The sequence below is a fragment of the Pavona decussata genome, unplaced genomic scaffold, assembly GCF_977016875.1.
Source record: "Pavona decussata unplaced genomic scaffold, jaPavDecu1.1 SCAFFOLD_313, whole genome shotgun sequence".
NCBI lineage: Eukaryota > Metazoa > Cnidaria > Anthozoa > Scleractinia > Agariciidae > Pavona > Pavona decussata.
Window position 1 is genome coordinate 107,562 of NW_028145705.1, and position 18,994 is coordinate 126,555.

The 18,994-nt window shown below is 38.2% G+C and overlaps 1 protein-coding gene across 1 annotated transcript; it reads right to left on the reverse strand.

Annotated features, from left to right (window-relative positions):
• Positions 1–1,373: 1,373 nt before the first annotated feature.
• Positions 1,374–18,651, reverse strand: LOC146454129 (solute carrier family 25 member 32-like). Its single transcript, XM_085095765.1, has 11 exons — positions 18,374–18,651; positions 17,028–17,122; positions 15,665–15,720; positions 12,892–12,977; positions 11,455–11,571; positions 10,748–10,797; positions 9,763–9,876; positions 8,502–8,594; positions 6,863–6,921; positions 6,199–6,249; positions 1,374–2,550 (listed from the first exon to the last, which is right to left on the reverse strand). The coding sequence occupies exons 1-11, from the start codon at positions 18,531–18,533 to the stop codon at positions 2,478–2,480; spliced, it is 954 nt and encodes a 317-aa protein (XP_084951891.1). The 5' UTR covers positions 18,534–18,651; the 3' UTR covers positions 1,374–2,477.
• Between the last annotated feature and the right edge of the window lie 343 nt (positions 18,652–18,994).

Below are 18,994 nucleotides of genomic sequence, written 5' to 3' on the forward strand. Positions count from 1 at the left end.
AATATTTACTATGTGACAAAGAGAACACGCAAAATATGACAGTGCAATACATTATAAGATCCTGTAACATATTGTAGCTTCCTGGATTCACAAATATTGCTGAGCAGTTAAAAAAAAAAAAAACATGTTTTGACAAATCATAGTCGCTGAATTTTTACTAATTGTTTGCACTTTATACAAGTAGTATAAATATCGGCCTGTATTACATCTAAAAATCCAAGAATAAGGTACATGTACCACAGGGATGTATTGCTGAGTAGCTTTTTCTCGAACATGTTTCGCTGCTGAAATAGAGTAGACGGATTTACATGGCTGTGTGCGTAGCCTTGAAAACGTTGTCGTTGTCCTATTGCCCAATTTGTGCTCATGGTTACAATGACGTGAATCTAAGTTTTAAGAAGAATGTGGGAACACGACAGCAGAGTTTTCTTTTTCTTTTTGACCTTGAACGCCTTTTGTTTCTTAAGGACGGTGCCTACTTTCGTTGCTGCGCATATGTTCTGCGCATCTCGAAATGCTCGGTTTTCTATGGGTGACGCCTACTAATACAGAGATATTTTTGCGCGGTTTAAAACTATGGGGAGAAAGCAGAACTTTGCAAGTGTTCTTGGTACCAGAAAGAAAATTGGGAGTAACCATACATTTTCAGAGATAATAAAGGTTCGATCTGATAAAAAAAAATTACATACATTGCTTTGTATTTTAGCACTTTTTTGAATTATGGTTTCTTAATCATCTCTAACAAAATGCGTGGCTACCCCCAACTTTCTTTTTGGATTCCAATAGCCCTTTGTAAGATCTGCTTTTCCTGCAGAGTAATAAACTGCGCAAAAATACCTCTGTATTAGTAGCCACCGTCCTTAATGATGTTGTAAGATAATTTTTTTCCTTTGTACAAGTTGGACAGGCTGTAGTTATTCAAAATTAAAGAAGATCAGATAGCGAGAATATTGGTTGGTGTCGTCATAGTGCTTTGTAAGTGCTTTGGAAAAACTGTACCCTTGCTGCACATTGTCCTCACATAGCTCCATGCATAAGAAAAATGACAGCGATGTAATTATTACTTTTACTTTTAATTTTAGATAAATTCTCGTATCTCGTAACTCTAGAATCCTGCACTTTAATAGTTTAATTTTAGGTTTAGAATATCTGTATACGGCAATGAAAGGATGTGGGAAAATTTGGAACCGTTAATTTGTATTTTAGGTTTCCTTAGTCAACTTGTTTAATTTTAGATTTAGGAACCATTTAATGTTTAGGTGTCCACAATTAGTAGAGGGGACTTTTCCCCTCAGCAACACAACGCTGACACATTAATAAAGTGATTGATTGATTGATTGATTGATTGATTGATTGATTGATTGATTGATTGATTGATTGATTGATTGATTGATTGATTGATTGATTATCCTTTGGAGGTGTTTAACTTGCATGAGAATTATGTAATGCACAGTGAACGATACGCATACTTGGAAAAAATAAGTTAGAGTTAATCCGCCCCAGGACGTGAGGAAGTGAAAACGAGGTTGGCGAAAGCCATCAACTGAAAATGGGTTGAAACAGGGTATCTCACAATATTTCACCCTTGGGCCTACCTTAACGTCAAGCATCACAACAAGCTTTCGTTTATCAATTAAAACACTTTAACTAATTTTCCGTCATCTATGTCCTTTATCTGTAACTCAGAAAATAGCTTTTATTGTGAGAGAAAGCTATTCCATTAAAACAACATCGGTCAGATCTGCCACAAAATGCATGAAACCTAACATTGCGAGTAGATAAAATGGTATACAGTATGACTTGCTAAGCTTTACACGTTTCCAAAAAATAACAATATTTGCATTCGCAAAAAAAAAAAAAAAAAAAGAATTACATAACTTTCGCTTTAACACGCTTCGGGCGCTCGTAAAAATAAGAATCCAGTAGTTATAATCAAAGGAGGGAGCTCCCTTTTCTCTGTGTCCTTTCATCCGTCTTTAAATAAAGGTGACGATGACGATGAGTCCGTCCTCTGTTCCAATAACATTGGCTTAGCGGCCATGATACAACGCCTGAGAAATAGCGGCCATTAAATCATCTTCTGGTCGTTGGCGCAAAACGAAGTTAACAAGATCCAGCAATATTAATATTTCCTGGTTGTCTCTATCAATAAACAATTATTCTACGAGCACTTGTTGGATATGGGATGATTATAGCCAACCCGGCGCGTATCTTCCATCACATATCCAACAGGCGCTCATGGAATAATTGTTAAATATCCCATTTAAGCGTTTAATTCGGAGACTCGGTCCTTTCACACGGGCCGAAGAATTGTAACTTTGCAAGATTTCTTTGATTTCAAGAACCGACTTCCGCAAATCCAGCGTACAAGATACTCTTGAATAACTGGCAGATATCTTGATTCACGCTTGATTTTCCTTATGACTCCGGGAACTCTGACAACAGTTGAATTTAAGCTGGTCTTTATGTCAGGCCAATTAGCTGGACGGCAGGAGGAAGTGAATAACATTTTCGTAAACCACGAAAGTTAACGCACACGCTGGGGTGACTCTGAAAAAAAAAAAAAAAGGCAAAACAAAAATACAAGGTAAGAACGACAACTACCCAGTACTGGAAAGTATAATTCCTGTCGGAGATTTTTTTCTTTGTCACATGTTAGTGACAGGCTACAGATCAAGCTAAAAATTTGTCATCTTTCTTTCACCGCAGCTTGGACACCCGAAACTACTTGTTCAAAGAGTGGATAACGTTATCCACTGGATAGTTCAAAACTTTATTTATTCATCATTAAGTGTACATTAAATTTATAAATACATTAATTACATCCATTTTGAAATCACTGGTGATCCTTGGAATCTGATTGGTCCAAAATGGTGCAATTTATTCCCAAATTGCACCATTTTTTGCTCTAAATCGCATCCTTTCTTTAGCCCATCAAAATGGAAATGAGGTAACAGAAATAGAATATTAATATTGACAATGATACTCTGTGATTTCAAAATGGATCTAATTAAGTGGTAATTGAACTTCGTGTCGTGCAATTTTGGTCTAAAATCACACTTGTGATTTCAAATCAAACTCGCGCTGCGCGCTCGTTTGATTTTGAAATCACGCGTATGATTTCAGACCAAATTGCACTCCACTCAGTTCAATTACCAATATTAATACAATGTACAAATACAGAGAAATGCAACTTCTTTTACTAAATACACTGGGCCGCGGGTAGCGAAAGCTAATCGAAGCGGGCAGAGTAAGACAAGAAGAAGATATAAAATATATAGTTCGCCATCCAGGAAACAAAATGTGTGGAAAATTTTCTGTGTGGACCAACAAATCATGAATAAAATAAGATTTTATGTAAAATACAGTACAGGACTGTGTAGGATTCTTGCTAAATGCATTAGTTGGAGTATAATTTGCTCCACTGGATTGCAACTTGTCACAGGATAAAGTTATCCGCCTTTTGAACAACTGGGTCCTGATATTGGCAGCATGCGTGTAGGACGCGTGTCAGCACAGGGGACTGACATAAGTGATGATTCTAATGTGCGACCGTTTGTAGTTTTCGACGTACAGTACTATAAGGGTACATTCCCTTGTACTGTATTTCGAAAACTTCCAACGGTCACACATTAAACTTATACTTTTCGTGGAAGCCCTGTGGTGTCACATGTGGATCAAGTAAAAAGACCTACATGAAAACATGTGGCTGTCACTAAGTACCCCACTCCCCCCCCTTGCCTCTCCCCACTCCCCATCTCAGAGGTGTGCAAAATTGGGAAAACCCTCAGTTGCTGGAAGCGAAGAAATCTTACTCTTATGGGAAAAATTAACATTGTAAAAACCTTAGGTTTGTCTAAACTAATTTACAGCGCCTCTGTATTAACAATGTCAAGACGTACTGTAGAGAGAATCAACAGAATCATTTTTAACTTTATTTGGGACGGCAAACCCGCCAAAATAAAAAAGAAAACTATTATTGCCGAAAGGAAGTATGGCGGTTTAAAAATGATTGACTTTGAACTTATGGAGAAGTCACTTAAAATAGCCTGGATTAAAAGATTTGCAGAAAATAACCACGCCGCATGGAAAATAATTCCTGAGCACACATTGAGCCAACATGGTGGAATCAGTTTTTTCACCCAATGCCAGTATGATATGAAATTTTTTGACCTACAAAATCTACCTGATTTTTACAGAACAATTCTGAATTACTGGCAAAATTTCAAGCTCTTAACCGATAATGACAAAGCAGCACAGAACCAAATAATCTGGAACAATAGTACCATTCTCGTGGATGGAAAACCAATCCTGTATAACTCCTGGCTCATTAACGGTATAATGTACATCAAAGACTTACTCGCCGAAGACAAAAATTTTCTCTCTCTGGCTGATCTAAAAGCAAAATTCAACTTAAATGTACCTTTTACCACGTATTACGGCGTATTAAATGCTATCCCAGCAAACTGGAAGAAAAGCATCCAAAATACAGATGTCCAGAGAGGACTCGGACTATTCGCCCGACTTCCATCAACAAAAACAGCTTATTCGATAATACTGAGTAATAGCTACTCAATACCAACGGCAGAGAACAAGATTTTAAATTACGGCTTCACAAAAGACAACATCCAAAATGTCTATATGCTTCCATTCCAAATTTTGAAAAAACCAAAATTAATTTTCTTTCAATTTAAAATTATTCATAACAGTTTACCGACACAATCCAACTTGTTCCGTGCTGGGATAAAAGACACTGACATATGCCCCCTATGCAATTCCGAATGTCAGTCTTTAAGCCACATGCTGTTTACATGTCATGTATCCTCGACTTTTTGGAATCAGTTTAGACTCTGGTGGCGAGAAAGCTTTCAAGAAAAAATAACTTTATCCGAGAGCGTGATCTTCTATGGCTGGTATAAAAAATCAAAAAACTGGCTTGTCCTCAACTACTCTCTCATTATTGCTAAATACCACATTTTCACCACAAGTGTATGCAATGGCAACTTAAACTTTGAAGGTTTTCTTTTACGTCTGAAAAACAAACTAACTATTCTGCGTACAATTGCTGCGAAAAATAACAACTTTAAGAAATTTATGGAAACGTGTGCCCCTGTGCTATAAGACTACCAGGAAATGTGTACTTTTGTCCGTATTCACGCTTTTTTAATTGTGTTTTGTTCGTCTTTAGAATCTAATAGGTGTTATGAGCATTGTGCAAACTCCAGTTTTTGTATTGTTAATAAGTAAACTGATTGTATGTAGCTTTTTTTCTTTTCGTAACTTCCTATTTTTCTTTGTGCATTTACTGTAAGTAGTACAATTTAAGTTTAGTTATTGTAAGTTATGCTACAGTATTGTAAGTAACGTGTGGTATTGTTTAATTAGTAAGAAATGTTAGTATTGTAAGTTATGTTTTGTTTGGAATAAACTTGCATTTCAAAAAAAAAAAAACAAAAAACAAAAAAACCTTATACTTTTCGCGGAATCCCTGTGGTGTCACATGTGGACATCAAGTAAAAGACCTACATGAAAACATGTGGCTGTCACTAAGTACCCCACCCCCCCCCCCCCCTCGCCTCTCCCCACTCCCCATCTCAGAGGTGTGCGAAATTGGGAAAATAATCGGTTCGATGACTCGGACGGGGAATGAGATCTTTTAAGCTTATTTTTTTGTACTTCATGGCCGAACTTAAATTTAACATCTTTCCTTATCGCGATGACACATCAAACAGAATTTAACTTGACCGTATGACGAAAACTACTCACAATAAGTACCCTGGGTGCTCGAGGCTTTTCTTGCATACCCGTCAAACTCTCACTATCCTCCCCTGGTGCCCGAGGGTACACGATACCAAATAGAGCCACAAAAGACTTCACGATAACATTTATTCCACTGGTTCGAGGTTATATTGGTCTCTTCATTGCTGCACTGTTTCCTTCGACAAGAAACTTCGCTCCAACTAAGCCTCTATTCATCCGGGTGTAAAAATGGGTACCGGCGACATACTTCTGGGGGTAACCGTGCCATGGACTAGGAACCCATCCAGGCTTATAGTTGATTCATGCTACAGACACCGGGTTCAGCGCCAGCCGAGTGAGCCATTTAGGTTCGCAGTGCGACTTTACCTACTTTTTATTCCGAGATGATGTAATGACACTTTTTACCAATGAAAATGAACTGGAATAAATTCATCTTACCTGAGAATATTAGGGACCAGTCCCTTGTAAAAGCCTTTTACCCCTTCGTATCTATAATGTCAAAAATCAGACCACGTAACCAAGATTACAAGGGAAGTTACAAAAACGAAGCACGTTCACCAAAAAAAGCTACGACAACTTTGAATCGTAGAATGTTGTTCCATACTCTTTATGAATCCAGTTAGTCGATAAAACAGAGCTACAGGAGGACAAAACGCCCACAAATGAAACATGGGGAATACTTTGCTTGGTAAAACAAAGAAAACACTTGTGTGATGCATTCGAGGCAGAGGACAAGAACATATCAACAATACAAATTTGCGATGAAATAGACTTGCCTCATGATCAAGTCGTCTTATTATGCGCTGAAAGAGTGGCCGACGAGCGACGACGTTTCCCGCCTGACTGGACTCGCACGAAAACGGACTTTGAGAAAGTCTAAAGAGGATCTAGGGATGTGATCTTGGACGAGTCCATCATCTACACGTTATATGCCAACAATATGAAATAGGAATTACAACCTTAAGTTCTTTTTTTCTGGTGAAATGATGGCGAAAAATGAAACATGTCGCAATTGGAAGAAAATTATGAGTTTTGGAGGAGCAAATTAGAGTTTCGGCTTTGCTCTTCAAAAAGGAGCCGAACGGACCTGGGCTGAGCTCACCTGAAAGTTTTACGGATGATGTCCAGGGCACCGTTATACTCGGCCATAGTGTGCTGATTCTACGAGAATAACAAAACACAACAATCACTGTTCACAATATCATAATTTTCCGTCGACCGTTAACAACAGATTTAGCAACAGAACGGGAACGTCATTTGAGGACACGAGAACTCGTGGAATAGTCTGGACGCGAGTCTATTTCGAATATATATGGGCATTCTTGATGCGCGCGCCGTTATCAACTGACGTTCCCGTTCTGTTGCTAAATCAGCCCAATTATTCCACGAGCGCGCGTTGGATTTGGGATGACAGATACTGTAGCCAATGATCTACAAGCAGCAACAAGGGTTGTAGAAGGGTCGACACAAAGTATGTTCAGGTAACAACTTGGCCACTGCACCATAGAGGCCAGAACTGAAGCTGGTGCAAGTATAAATTACGATTGACGTCCCCCAAGACCATGCAGGCCAATTAATACGAGCAACATGTTCGTGCAGCTTGTCGCTACACAAATGTTGCATTGTTATTTGTAAGTTGCGATTGTTTGTTGCGCGTGTTACAAACTCTGCACATATAGAAAACGTCGTGAAAAAGACTGAAATGCAACTTGCAACGCTACATTTGTCACACGACAAGTTGCGCGAAAACGTTGTTCATATTACTTGGCCTGACTTGAGCAAGATACAGATTAGTATTGGGCTCATAGCAACTAGAGGTCACGTTAACATCTCCCTCCCCCACGAGCTTATCTCTGTGCCCGCGTACAGCCGTACAAGGGCGAGTCATGACTTTAAGATAAGTCTACCGTCCTCTTCAGTCAATGCTTTCAAGTACTCATTTTATGTATGAACGATCCCAGCATGGAATGCGGACCACCTGACGTCATCAAGTCTGGCTCGGAATTTATCAGTGGAGTATCCAACACATTTCCAAGCTTTTGAATTACTTTATGAATCAATAATGTAATCTAGTTCTTCATTTGTACTGCATATGTTAATCTATTGTGCGTCCGCTGGCCGCTCCATTGCCGGATTACTGTAGCTTTGCTAATGGTAATTATGCTAATTAAAGATTAAAGATTAAAGGAAAAATCTCCAGCACAGACTTAAAACGAGTAAAGTCACAACTTACAGTGCTCGAAATTAAAATTATTTTCAAGTTGACCCAATCCATAACGCTGGGCAACCTGAGCCAAGACTCGGGTTGCCCTGATATCTGCTAGGTCTTCCTTAAGGACGATTTACACGATACGACTATGTCGCACGCGACGAGCTTACAACAGGCCTACGACACGAATTGTTTCGTGTAAATCAAACCTACAACTCGCGTAAGACTGTCGTGTACCTCACAAAAATATAGGTACGGGCAATGTTGAATGACGTGAGTTGTGTGTGATTTTTTGCATGACGCTAGCAGCGCGCCCGCTCTAGAAATCGCATGCGACAGTCGTAAACAAAAGTTGTACCGTCTAAACCAGCCTTTAGCTCTTAAACAGAGATTTTTCAAGGGGGATCACTTCTGGTTGGTGCTGGTGGATGTTAGGGGAGGGTTTGGAAAATGGCTGCAAAAGTGGCGTTATGAGCGAACTTTAGTATAGATTATTAATTTTTGTTCTGATATGAAAGCAGCCTTCATTCACCTGAAGTCTTGATCTGACCACTTGATACGGATACGTTGCAGTGGCAGCAAAGATTTTAGATAATGAAGCCATCACGAGGTACTCTGTGGAACTCTGCAGACAGAAGGAACATGTCCAAGTTTACAAATGAATATTGTGCCGCTAGCACTAAGGACACAAATGATGGATCACAGAATTGACTCTGTAGTGTAGGTTAAAATGCTATAAGTGACCCCATGAAATTCCCATTGAGCGTTAGCTATAGTAAGGAAAAAGGAGACCATACGAGACAAAGAAAGAATATTTGACCTCAGCGGGAATCGAACCCACGACCTTGGATTTGATCGTTCGTAGCTCAGTCGGTCTACGAGGCCAGACGGCCATGAGCATTTAGCTGTCATTGAAACCACTTCATCGAAGAGTTCCAATGCTATTTATCTCATTAAATTTATTCTATTTATTTATCTAATCTAATTATGTTTAATATGCTAGTACACATGACTATATGAAAGCATTTATAATTCAAGACTTCAGTGACTAACCGGCCTACAGTGTATATGCATAGTGCATCTGTGATAGCCTTTTGTTGTTTTGGCTCAAATTTACTGGAGTTTTTGCATGTGACCTTGAATTCGTCCAGAAAACATTTCTCCAACGTTTTATCTGCTGCTTTGTACTTTGTTTTGTGAAAAAACGTAAATCATTCCCGTAGGTTTTTATTGCAAACAAAGCGTAAAAGAGCGGATGACACATTGTTGCAATGTTTGCTGAAGGAATTCAAGGCCACATGCAAAACCTCCGGTGAATGTGAACTAAAACAACAAAACGCGATCTGAAATTATGCATCATTAGTTGGTTATGCCCCGAGTCCTTCAATTATGATTTATAATATACACTTAATGTATGGTCCCAAGGGAAACAGTTAGTTTTGTTTTCCCTCGAGTCCTGATGTTTCCCGAGACGAAGGTTTTCCAAGGGACCATATATTAAGTGCCTTGTTATAATTATATTTAGACTTTCTCTTCAACAATCACATCAAAACAAACAAACAAACAAACAAACAAACAAACAAACAACTGGGAGGGAAACAACTGCGGAATTTTATCCCGGTCGGGATACATTTGTATTTGATCAGGGGCACGTGAACAAGAATCAACCAATCACAGTGCCCGTTTTGTTGAGTGAAAGTCTAGGTATATAACAACAAGATTTATTTACCAGTACATATGACTATATGAAATAAGGCATTTTTTTTGAAAACTGTATAACAAGATTTATTCACCAGTTTTTTGTTGATTGGTGTGCCGAAGTATTGACTGTAGCTTTTCTTGAGTTCTTCGTAAGCCATGAACTGGAGGGCACCATGTGAGACACCAATAAGTCCTGGCGCATAACCCTAGACACATACATGTAAACAGCTTGAGGTTTAGCATCTGCATGTAGACTGGTGTCACCATGCGCAAACCAAAAAGGTATCAATCAGATTATTGACCATGCCCTGAGGCACTTTCCAGGACTTGGACCTGGAGTAATTGTAGCCTCCCTCGCAGACGCTCTGGAAAGCAATCTTTCCTCTGGGGAAGAAAGATTGCGTGAGGAGCCAAAAATTGCAAACTGTTGACATTTCCAATATTTTGTGATGTGCATCACACTGTGATGTTGACTAGAACCTTCATGAGAATGATGTATTATTCAGACACTGGCATACTCAGAAAAGGGAAATCCGAGTGCTCCTATCAGGAGTCGAACCTAAGACCTTCTGATTACTAGTTCAGATGCTCTACCACTGAGCTACAGGAGACTCGTTGCTATTAAACTAGGTTAATGGGACAAACATCCTCCACACTGCTAGGAATTGGGGGGTACCAAAAAAAATTGTTGTGGGGAGTACGGTTATTTTCTGAATCAACACATTTGAAATGTACTGATTGTTTTACAATTGCATGTACATGTAGGGGGTACATGTAGTTACCCAGGCCTCTTGTATTTAAATAGTCAAAGTTTAAGTGCACTGTAGTGGGCTATTTCTGCTGGACATTGTAGTTGACTGCCATAAGACCTGGTTGCCAACTTGGGGAATGGAAACCTTTCTGAAATCTTTCAAGATATGGTGGAAGGTGCAAGGGACAATCAAAATGGATAATTTTGCTATAAATATCAACAGCATTCCTTTGCCAAAGTGAGCTTGTTGCATTATTCTACAGTATCTTGTGGTTTTTACTATTTGTACATGTAATAGCCTGAGACAAAACATGCAAATCTGGTACCTTGTACAATCCTCTGATTCCTTCATGTTTCCAGAGTCTTAAAAGGGCATCTATACACAAAAGAAAAAAAAAGAGTCAATACTTTGATCATAGTCCAAAATAATACATCAATGACTTTAAAAACATAAAAAGGAATGAAAATAACAAGTAAAATTTAACATATAAAGAATTCTAGAGCAATAATTATTTTGAGAATTCAACCATTATTTTTAACACCAGGGCTCCACTAATGTCACATTCACTTAGTGACAAAAGTATTAAAGTCCTTTCAGTGGATAAATTTTCACAGGTTTTAGGAGTTTGCCTCCCAATTTGGAATCCGACAGAAAATTGGGGGTAAGTACATATTTTTCAGAGATGATTAAGCAAGAACAATTCAAAAAAGCTGTAAAGATCTGCTTTTCCCACATAACTTTATTAATGTTTAGGAGCACTCACTCCTGTTCTTACCCACCCCGAGTTGCACAGAATGTATGTACTGATTATGTGCAGTAGCAAAAGGGGGCAAAGGCAAAGCTCTTATATGGACAGACACCTTATTGGTGCACTGTGTATACAGATTATCTAATATTTAGTCTGTCTGTCTGAAATACAGTACATGTACTGTACATTTAACTGAAAATGTCAAAGCGAGGAGCAAAGACACAGTATTTTAAATGAACCCTGACAATAAACAAGCTATAAAAAGGGAACATGAACCATCTCACCAGTCATTCCCTTATACTGCGGCGCTTGTGTAAGACCTGTTAGTGGACCAGTGTACTGAAGACAAAGCCGAGTTTTGACAACCCATATTGGGTTTGTTATTGTCAGCGTTCCAATTCCTGAGGAGAAAAGTTACCAGCTATGGTCAAAAGAAATCTTATTAATTGATTGATTGATTGATTGATTGATTGATTGATTGATTGATTGATTGATTGATTGATTGATTGATTGATTGATTGATTGATTGATTGATTGATTGATTGATTGATTGAACACTGGAGCATCACCATAAGTATAAACTTTTTATTACATGTATGCCATTTTTATTATAAAAATGGAAGGCGCTTTCCTTAACTGCATATAAAATCTAACTGTTTGCCTTAAGATAATAGCAGAAAGATCAGTGCTTGGGGTAATTAACTCGAATGAATGTAATCACTAGAAGATTATAGCTCTAATTAACGTAATTACAAGCAGGTCATTATAACCGTCCTTTTTTGAAGAATGGTGAATGAATCAAGTCACTTCAATTTTCCATTATGCAGCAAGCTCTGCAATATCTTGTAATTTTTCCTTACCAGAGTGACTAAACCTCCATCTACACCAACAAAACATGTTTAATTAAACCAGGTTTAACAAATAGAAAATCTTTAACAGAAAGCTGAACCATTGACTTTGACAGAGGATTCAAGTAAACTTTAACTTATGCTTTCATTTGTGCTAAATCTGTAGTCGACAAAAATCCGAAAGCAGCTTTTAGAAGGAAACAATTTTAAACTTTGTTTAACTAAACAGCTTTTAAACAAGTCATGTTTAAGCCTTGGTGTGAATGGGGCATAAGATGATTTAATGTTAGTACCACTTTGCACAGTGCATATACAAAGTTAAATAGCATACATGTAATTTCTTTACCAGAAATAAGATCAATAACTTACAGCTCGGTAATCAGGTGTGAATCCAGGAAATTCAGAGGGGAGGTAACAGTTGTGTTGAATGCACAACTTTGTGGCAAAAGCTTACCTAGGGGGCTGACCAGTCATGTCCCCTACCCAATTTAAAATTTCAAAACATACATGTACAATCCTGGCCAATTGAGTTAGGGACACTTAGGTCTTTTTGAAAATTTTTTCCACTTAACTTCGCCAATATCATTCTTTACTGTAAGACACTCATAATAATGACTGTAATCCTCGATGCGCCATTTAATATTGAACATTAACACTTGTACAGCCGTAGACATCACATGTATGCATACATGTAGATCCATCTTTGTTCATCAACATTGTATAGAGAAAGGTGCCTAAATTGGCACCAGCGAGGCCGAGGATGGGGGATTATAATAAGACTATTGTCCCCTTCTCTCCCTCTCCTATTTGTTCAACAGTCCATGTGTAATTAAGTAATTTGTTACATACACTGAATACAATCAACTGTCTTACCTGCTACAGTCCCTGCAATAAGGTGCTTCTCAGCTCCTAAGGGTTTGTCGCTGTCTTTCTGCATCCATGCTTTTAACATGTTATAGCTGCATCAATTTAGAATTATCATAAGACTGTTAGAATTGAACTGTCTTGAATCAAAGACCTGGGGCCCGTTTCTCGAAAGTCCCGGTAACTTATTGGGCCCAATACACTGTACATGTAAGTGTCTTTGGTGATAAATGTTTCTTGACATAAATCAAATTTTTGTTATCTTTGAATGCTTTTTTCAAAATCTTCTAATTAATCTGTGAAAACATTGACCAAGTACCATGTCTGTAATCACTGTGTAATCGGTGAAAAAAAAATTTAAAAATATACTTATCAGGCCCGGTAAGTTACCGGGACTTTCAAGAAACGGGCTCCTGGCCCCAGCTGTTCAAAGGGCAGATAACTTTATCCAGCAGATAAGTCGCTACCCAGCAAATAAAATGTATTGCTTGGATTACATTTTAATCATTGGATAGCAATTTGTCCACTTGATAGAGCTATCTGCTCTTTGAACAACTGGGGCCTGGACAGTATATCTGGAATCTCTATTAATTTTGTGTATATAAATATAGTCATGTACATGTACTGTGCCTGGCGCCATGTGCTAAAAACTCACTTAATGTACACTTTGATAGCAAGATCTAGTTACTGAATGATTATTTTGGTTTAAAATTATTTCTACCTATTTTTGTTTCTTACTTTGTTAACTCGTCACAAATGGACTTCTGTTGGAATTGAGCTTACACACTATATGTATGTGTTGTAGGTTAAAATGAATCCCAGGTTAAAATGGTTTCAACCTAGGTTGATTTGTATTTTCCTTTGTTTCAGATGTAAATTACCCAACCTTAAGGACTATGCCTACTTTTGTTTCTGCGCATCTTGAGATACTCGGGTTTCCTATGAGTAGTGCTCACTAATACAGGGATATTTCTGTGTGGTTTAAAACTATGCGGAGAAGGCAGAACTTAGCAAGTGCTCTTGCTATTTAAAAAGAAAATTAGGGGTAACCATGCATTTTTCAGAGATAATTTAGCTTCAATTTCAATTGATAAAAAATGCCATATATCGCTTTGTATAAAGCACTTTTAAGAATTATTGTTTCTTAATTATCTCTAAAAAATGCGTGTGGTTACCCCCAATTTTCTTTTTGGATTCCGATAGCCCTTGTTAAGATCTGCTTTTCCCGCATTGTAATAAACTGTGCAAAAATACCTCTGTATTAGTAGGCACCATCCTTAACAAAGGAAAATACAAATCAACTTAGGTTGAAATCATTTTAACCTGGATTCATTTTAACCTACAACATATGTACATATGTAACTTTGTGTTTGTGATGAAAGCTCAACAATTCTTCTTTATCACAGTAACTCAGACACGTTATTTTGGTGACCTGTAGGCCTGGTAACAAAACAAACCGTTGACAATGCTGAAAAGACGCCTTAAAATTAGCAAAAGGCCAAGTTTGACAATCAGTGTCTTTTGAAATAGCAAGTTTTAGTTAAACATCTAATGATAAAAATAGGCGAAAGAAGTTTTATCGCCTTACACGGTATATGTCAATCTCTTTAATTTATTTTCACTTGAAAATGATGACATGGATTCATCGAAACGTAATTTTAACTTCTTTCACTTATTTGATCATTAGATGTTTAACTAAATGTAATCTTATTCGAAAGTTTTAGTTTCCTTAAGTAAGAAATTTTACATAGACATTTGCATGGAGATATGTATACATGTAAGCATCTGCAAAAACTTCCTGATTTTAGGGAACTACAACTTGGCCTGTTTACTAATGTGTACTTTCCATCAGTGTCAATGGGTTTTTTTTTTTTTTTTGTCCTAATCTGCATCAAAATTTTAAACTACTGTGACTTAGGTTTTCAATAGTTAGAAAATAATGTACATATTTTGTATTAACTAATTTAAGAGTGGCTTATAAAGCTGTCAGGCCATTCCTTAACTACAACGATTTGAAGAAGAGTTGATTTGTTGACCAGCATTGAAAGAAGCATATACACTTAATAGCTCAATGGCTTTTAGTGATTGATATTAAACCATGGCTTGTGTTTCAAAATGTAATAGCAAATTCATGCTCATACATGTAGTTCAATGAATCAGGCTATTCCAGGAGTGCCCCCCACCCCCGCCTCCCCTGGGAAATAGCAGAGCACTTTTAACATTGTCCATTCCACGGGTCAGGCATTAGTCTTTAGTGTACCCCCGTGCATTTGAGGGCCTGTGATTCTCACCTCCTAATACATACTGCCACTTTGTTTCAATGATAAGTTCACCAACAAATGTATACAATATAAAATACAATAAACACTTGACCAACAGTCACATAGTACAGTACATGTACTTCTCTGAACATGAGTACAACATAAATGAAATCGCAGATCAACAGAACAAACAGTCACTTAACCACAATACTGAGAAACAAGACTTTTTCCAAGACTTACTTTGGTATAAATAAGCTTTCATTAGTCAGAATCTTAGTAAGCCCAGAAGAAAAGAGATTGCTGTCTTTTTTAACTGCACCATGAGGAATTTGCCAAGCTTGTTGCGTCCCAGCCCTGGGGCATTTGGCACTTTAATTTCAAAAAATACTAATGCCCGTGGGTCAGCCCGCCGAGTGGAGGGGGTAGGGATATCCACTCTTGGAATTGACTGATGCATACACAAAATAATTAAAACACTTTCAGCCTTTTAGGGCATACGAACAACCTATCACAGCACTTACCTGAAAAAATACAGACCCCAGGCTGACCCATTTCCCCACACATTTGGTGTTACACCCTAGAACGTGATAAGAAAGATTTGTTCAGAAGTCATACCACTTACTGACAGGATTACAGATTTAAGCTGTAAAATGTACTTTCAGGTGAAATTATTTAATTTTAACACTGTCCAATTGAAGGGTGCACGGAATAAGGCACTAAGTGACTTTTGATGTAAAGCCAAATTCTCCTTTTGTTTCACCAGTGAATACAAGGCAATTTGGAAGGAGAATCTAGCAATTTATCAGAGGTCACTAATAGGGCTTTTTTTTTCCAGGCAGCCCTTCAATTGTTTTTCCTCTAGAGTTAGACAAGGACGAGAGGAGGAGCAGAATCTGCCTGCATATAGTTAAGACGTGAAAACTTGTTTTAAATTTGTAAATTATGTGTACATACAGTAAGGCACTAAACTCCACAATATTTCCTGAAATTTACCTTAGTTTATACTAAAAAAAATTTAAGAATAATGTTACATTGTCCATCAAATTTGCTGCTACCAAGCCCAAGTTTTTCAAACGTTTCAACTTTCAATTTTTTCTTTTTTTATTAACAACTTAGTTTTGAGTGCAAGATTACGATTAATGGTTATACTAGAGGATTGAATTCAGGTCCATCCAGGTAAAATCAGTAACTGGAAGGACCTCAATGTGGAGTGGGAAGTAAACAGTTCAGCTACTGTACATGTATTCTGGGCCAGACCAACTGTTCTAAAGACTTCAAGTATTAAACAGAACAGTGTGAAGGCCGCTTTAAAACAATTGAATTATGAAAAGAATAAGTGGCATAGGAAAAGTCTAGAGTCAGCTCTCAGGAGTAATCAAGAATGTTGTAAAGGCCTGTTGAAAGCTCCAGAATAATCCATGCATGATGTTAAGATCTAAAATTAGTTATTCTCACCACAAAGCTCGGAACATTCTGCAATTACATTATTTCCCAAAATAGCTGTGCAGAACAATATAAGAGCAGACAACGGAACAGTTTACATGTATACTGTTATTACTATTGTTACATTGTCCGCTGTTATTGTTAAGTGCCATTAAAGTATAGTGAAAAGTTATAATTTAATTATGGTTGATCAGAAAAATCATTGTAATCAGAGGATCATACATGTAGTATCACCTTCATCAGTGGTAAGCTAATGTTGTATCATCTTAGAAATCTACATTGTATATACAGTACAGTTGTACATGTACAGTGTATAAATCAGCCACTGGCAGACATGGGGATCCAGCCTTTTCTGACTATCGAAGTTCTCTCACTGTGCTGCCACCTGCTACATAATAGTTTGAGAAGCTTTTTACACTGTATTTTCAAAACAAAACCAACCTGATACAATCCCTTCACCCCATCTGCTCTAACAATTGACCGCACAGCATCCACAAGTCCTCTGTATGCTGGGACCTTCCCACTGCCATCATTCACTAATACGTTATTTAAAGTTGAAACAAAAAACATATTTCACTGTCATTTTAATTATTGTTAAAAACTGGATCATTGTATAATGCAAATCCAGGGATTTAATTGGCTCAGTGGCCATGGCATATGAGCCATTATACTGTACCATGCCAGAGAACTACGTAGCAAGTCCATCACATTGTCCTCTGGTTGTTCTTGGGAAGTGAAATCAGTAACATCCAAAAGTATTTCTTGGTTGCACTCCCCACATTAAGTAGTTAGTAATGGCTTTTTAGGGCATCTGTTACGATTTGAGAACTTTTCTGGTCAAGCATGCACTAATGACCCTTTTCACAGTTAGCACCTTTCAAAAACATGCAGACTCTGAAGTTCAAAGTTCAACCAACCACTACACTTTTCACTGCCATCGATCACTGGGGTGGACCTCTTATGCATTAGTCAATTCCAACAGTGCCCATCCCCCCCCCCCCCCCGGGGCCGACCCCCGGGAATTAGGTTTTTTTGAAAATAAACTGGCAAATGCCCCACCGCCAGGACAAAATAGTTGTTCAAATGCCCCGGGGTGCTGGCTCAAACATGTCAAAAATGTTTTATTTTCTTCGTTTCTTGTCTTACTTTCAGTAAAATCTAAGCTAATTTAGACCAAATTAAATCCTACCTGGGTGACTTGTTTCCCGTAGTTAGTGCAAACATAGGTCATTCTACAGCTCTAGCGTCCCATTTTATGTCCTATCTAGACACATTCAATAAGAAACTTACTGTATTTGCCGATGAATTTGTCATTAAGCAAGCGACAATGCTGTAGGGTGAAAAAAGTGAGATGGTCAAATGCCCCGGGGTAATTGAGTAGAAGGCTAATGCCCGACCCCCGGGATGGACAGTGTGGGAAAATGCCCCACTATTGCCCGAGGGGGGGGGGGGGGGATGGGCACAGTTGGAATTGACTGATGCATTAGAAAACAACAACGTCTGGCTCAACAGGAACTAAAGGTTATGGTTGTGCGCTGTGATTGGCGGATTTTGATCCACTTTGTCGGTTTCTGCATTTTTGTCGTCAGTCGGTTGTCGCCGTAATTATGACTGACGGCAATAGAAGTTGGGGTTGAAGTTTAGAGTCGGCATGTTATTGAAAGGCGAAGTAAAAAGGGGGCATAGCATAGAAGCAGCATTGAATATTTCGCAATATCAGCGACATTTCTCTCTCCAAATTCAGTACCAACATTAAAAAGACATTAACGTTGTTCGAGGTACCTTACCTTGAAATCTTATTTTTATCAGGTCCAATGGATGCAGAATAAGAGTCGCAGTAACTCCCCCAGATACGCCAGCCACAAGATGTTCGTAACGAATAAAACGAGTTATTGATGAGCTCTTTGGAGATGGCGGCCGCTCTGGAATGGCCTGACGTTCACCCATGGTGTGATAAAACGGTATCAAGGCGATTTAAGATTTTAGGACGGCAGAAATGAAAATAGGAAGCGCGAAAAGCCACTGTTATGGAATTATTTCATCATCCACCACTTGCGTCGGCCATTTTGAAATAGTTGTGTTTTCCAGTCTCCCACGGAAGACTCGACCCAGCTCTCCACAGCTAGTATCTGGCACGTGTCGACCTGCCGACGCACGTGCCACCAGATTCGCAACAGGTGCCGCGTTATTTATTTGTATATGTAATCGCATATGCCGAATAGAATTAAGGATTAATTTTCACGCGTATTTCAAAGTTTTTGCAAATACAAGTGAAAATTAATCCTTAATTCTACGAGGACTCATTACGATTACGTATGAAGTGTTTATAACATAGAGGGCAAAATTTTCCTAAAACTATCGAGGCACACCTGCACTGCGAAGCTTTCTACCGCTTGAAAATCGCACGA

Excerpts from the sequence above, each read along its gene's own strand:
- LOC146454129 (XM_085095765.1), bottom strand. The coding sequence starts at position 18,533 with ATGGGTGAACGTCAGGCCATTCCAGAGCGGCCGCCATCTCCAAAGAGC. Across the intron at positions 9,877-10,747 it reads GAATCAGAGGATTGTACAAG|GGTTATGCGCCAGGACTTAT; the intron begins GTACCAGATTTG and ends GTATGTGTCTAG. Across the intron at positions 6,250-6,862 it reads ATCATCCGTAAAACTTTCAG|ATACGAAGGGGTAAAAGGCT; the intron begins GTGAGCTCAGCC and ends TTGACATTATAG.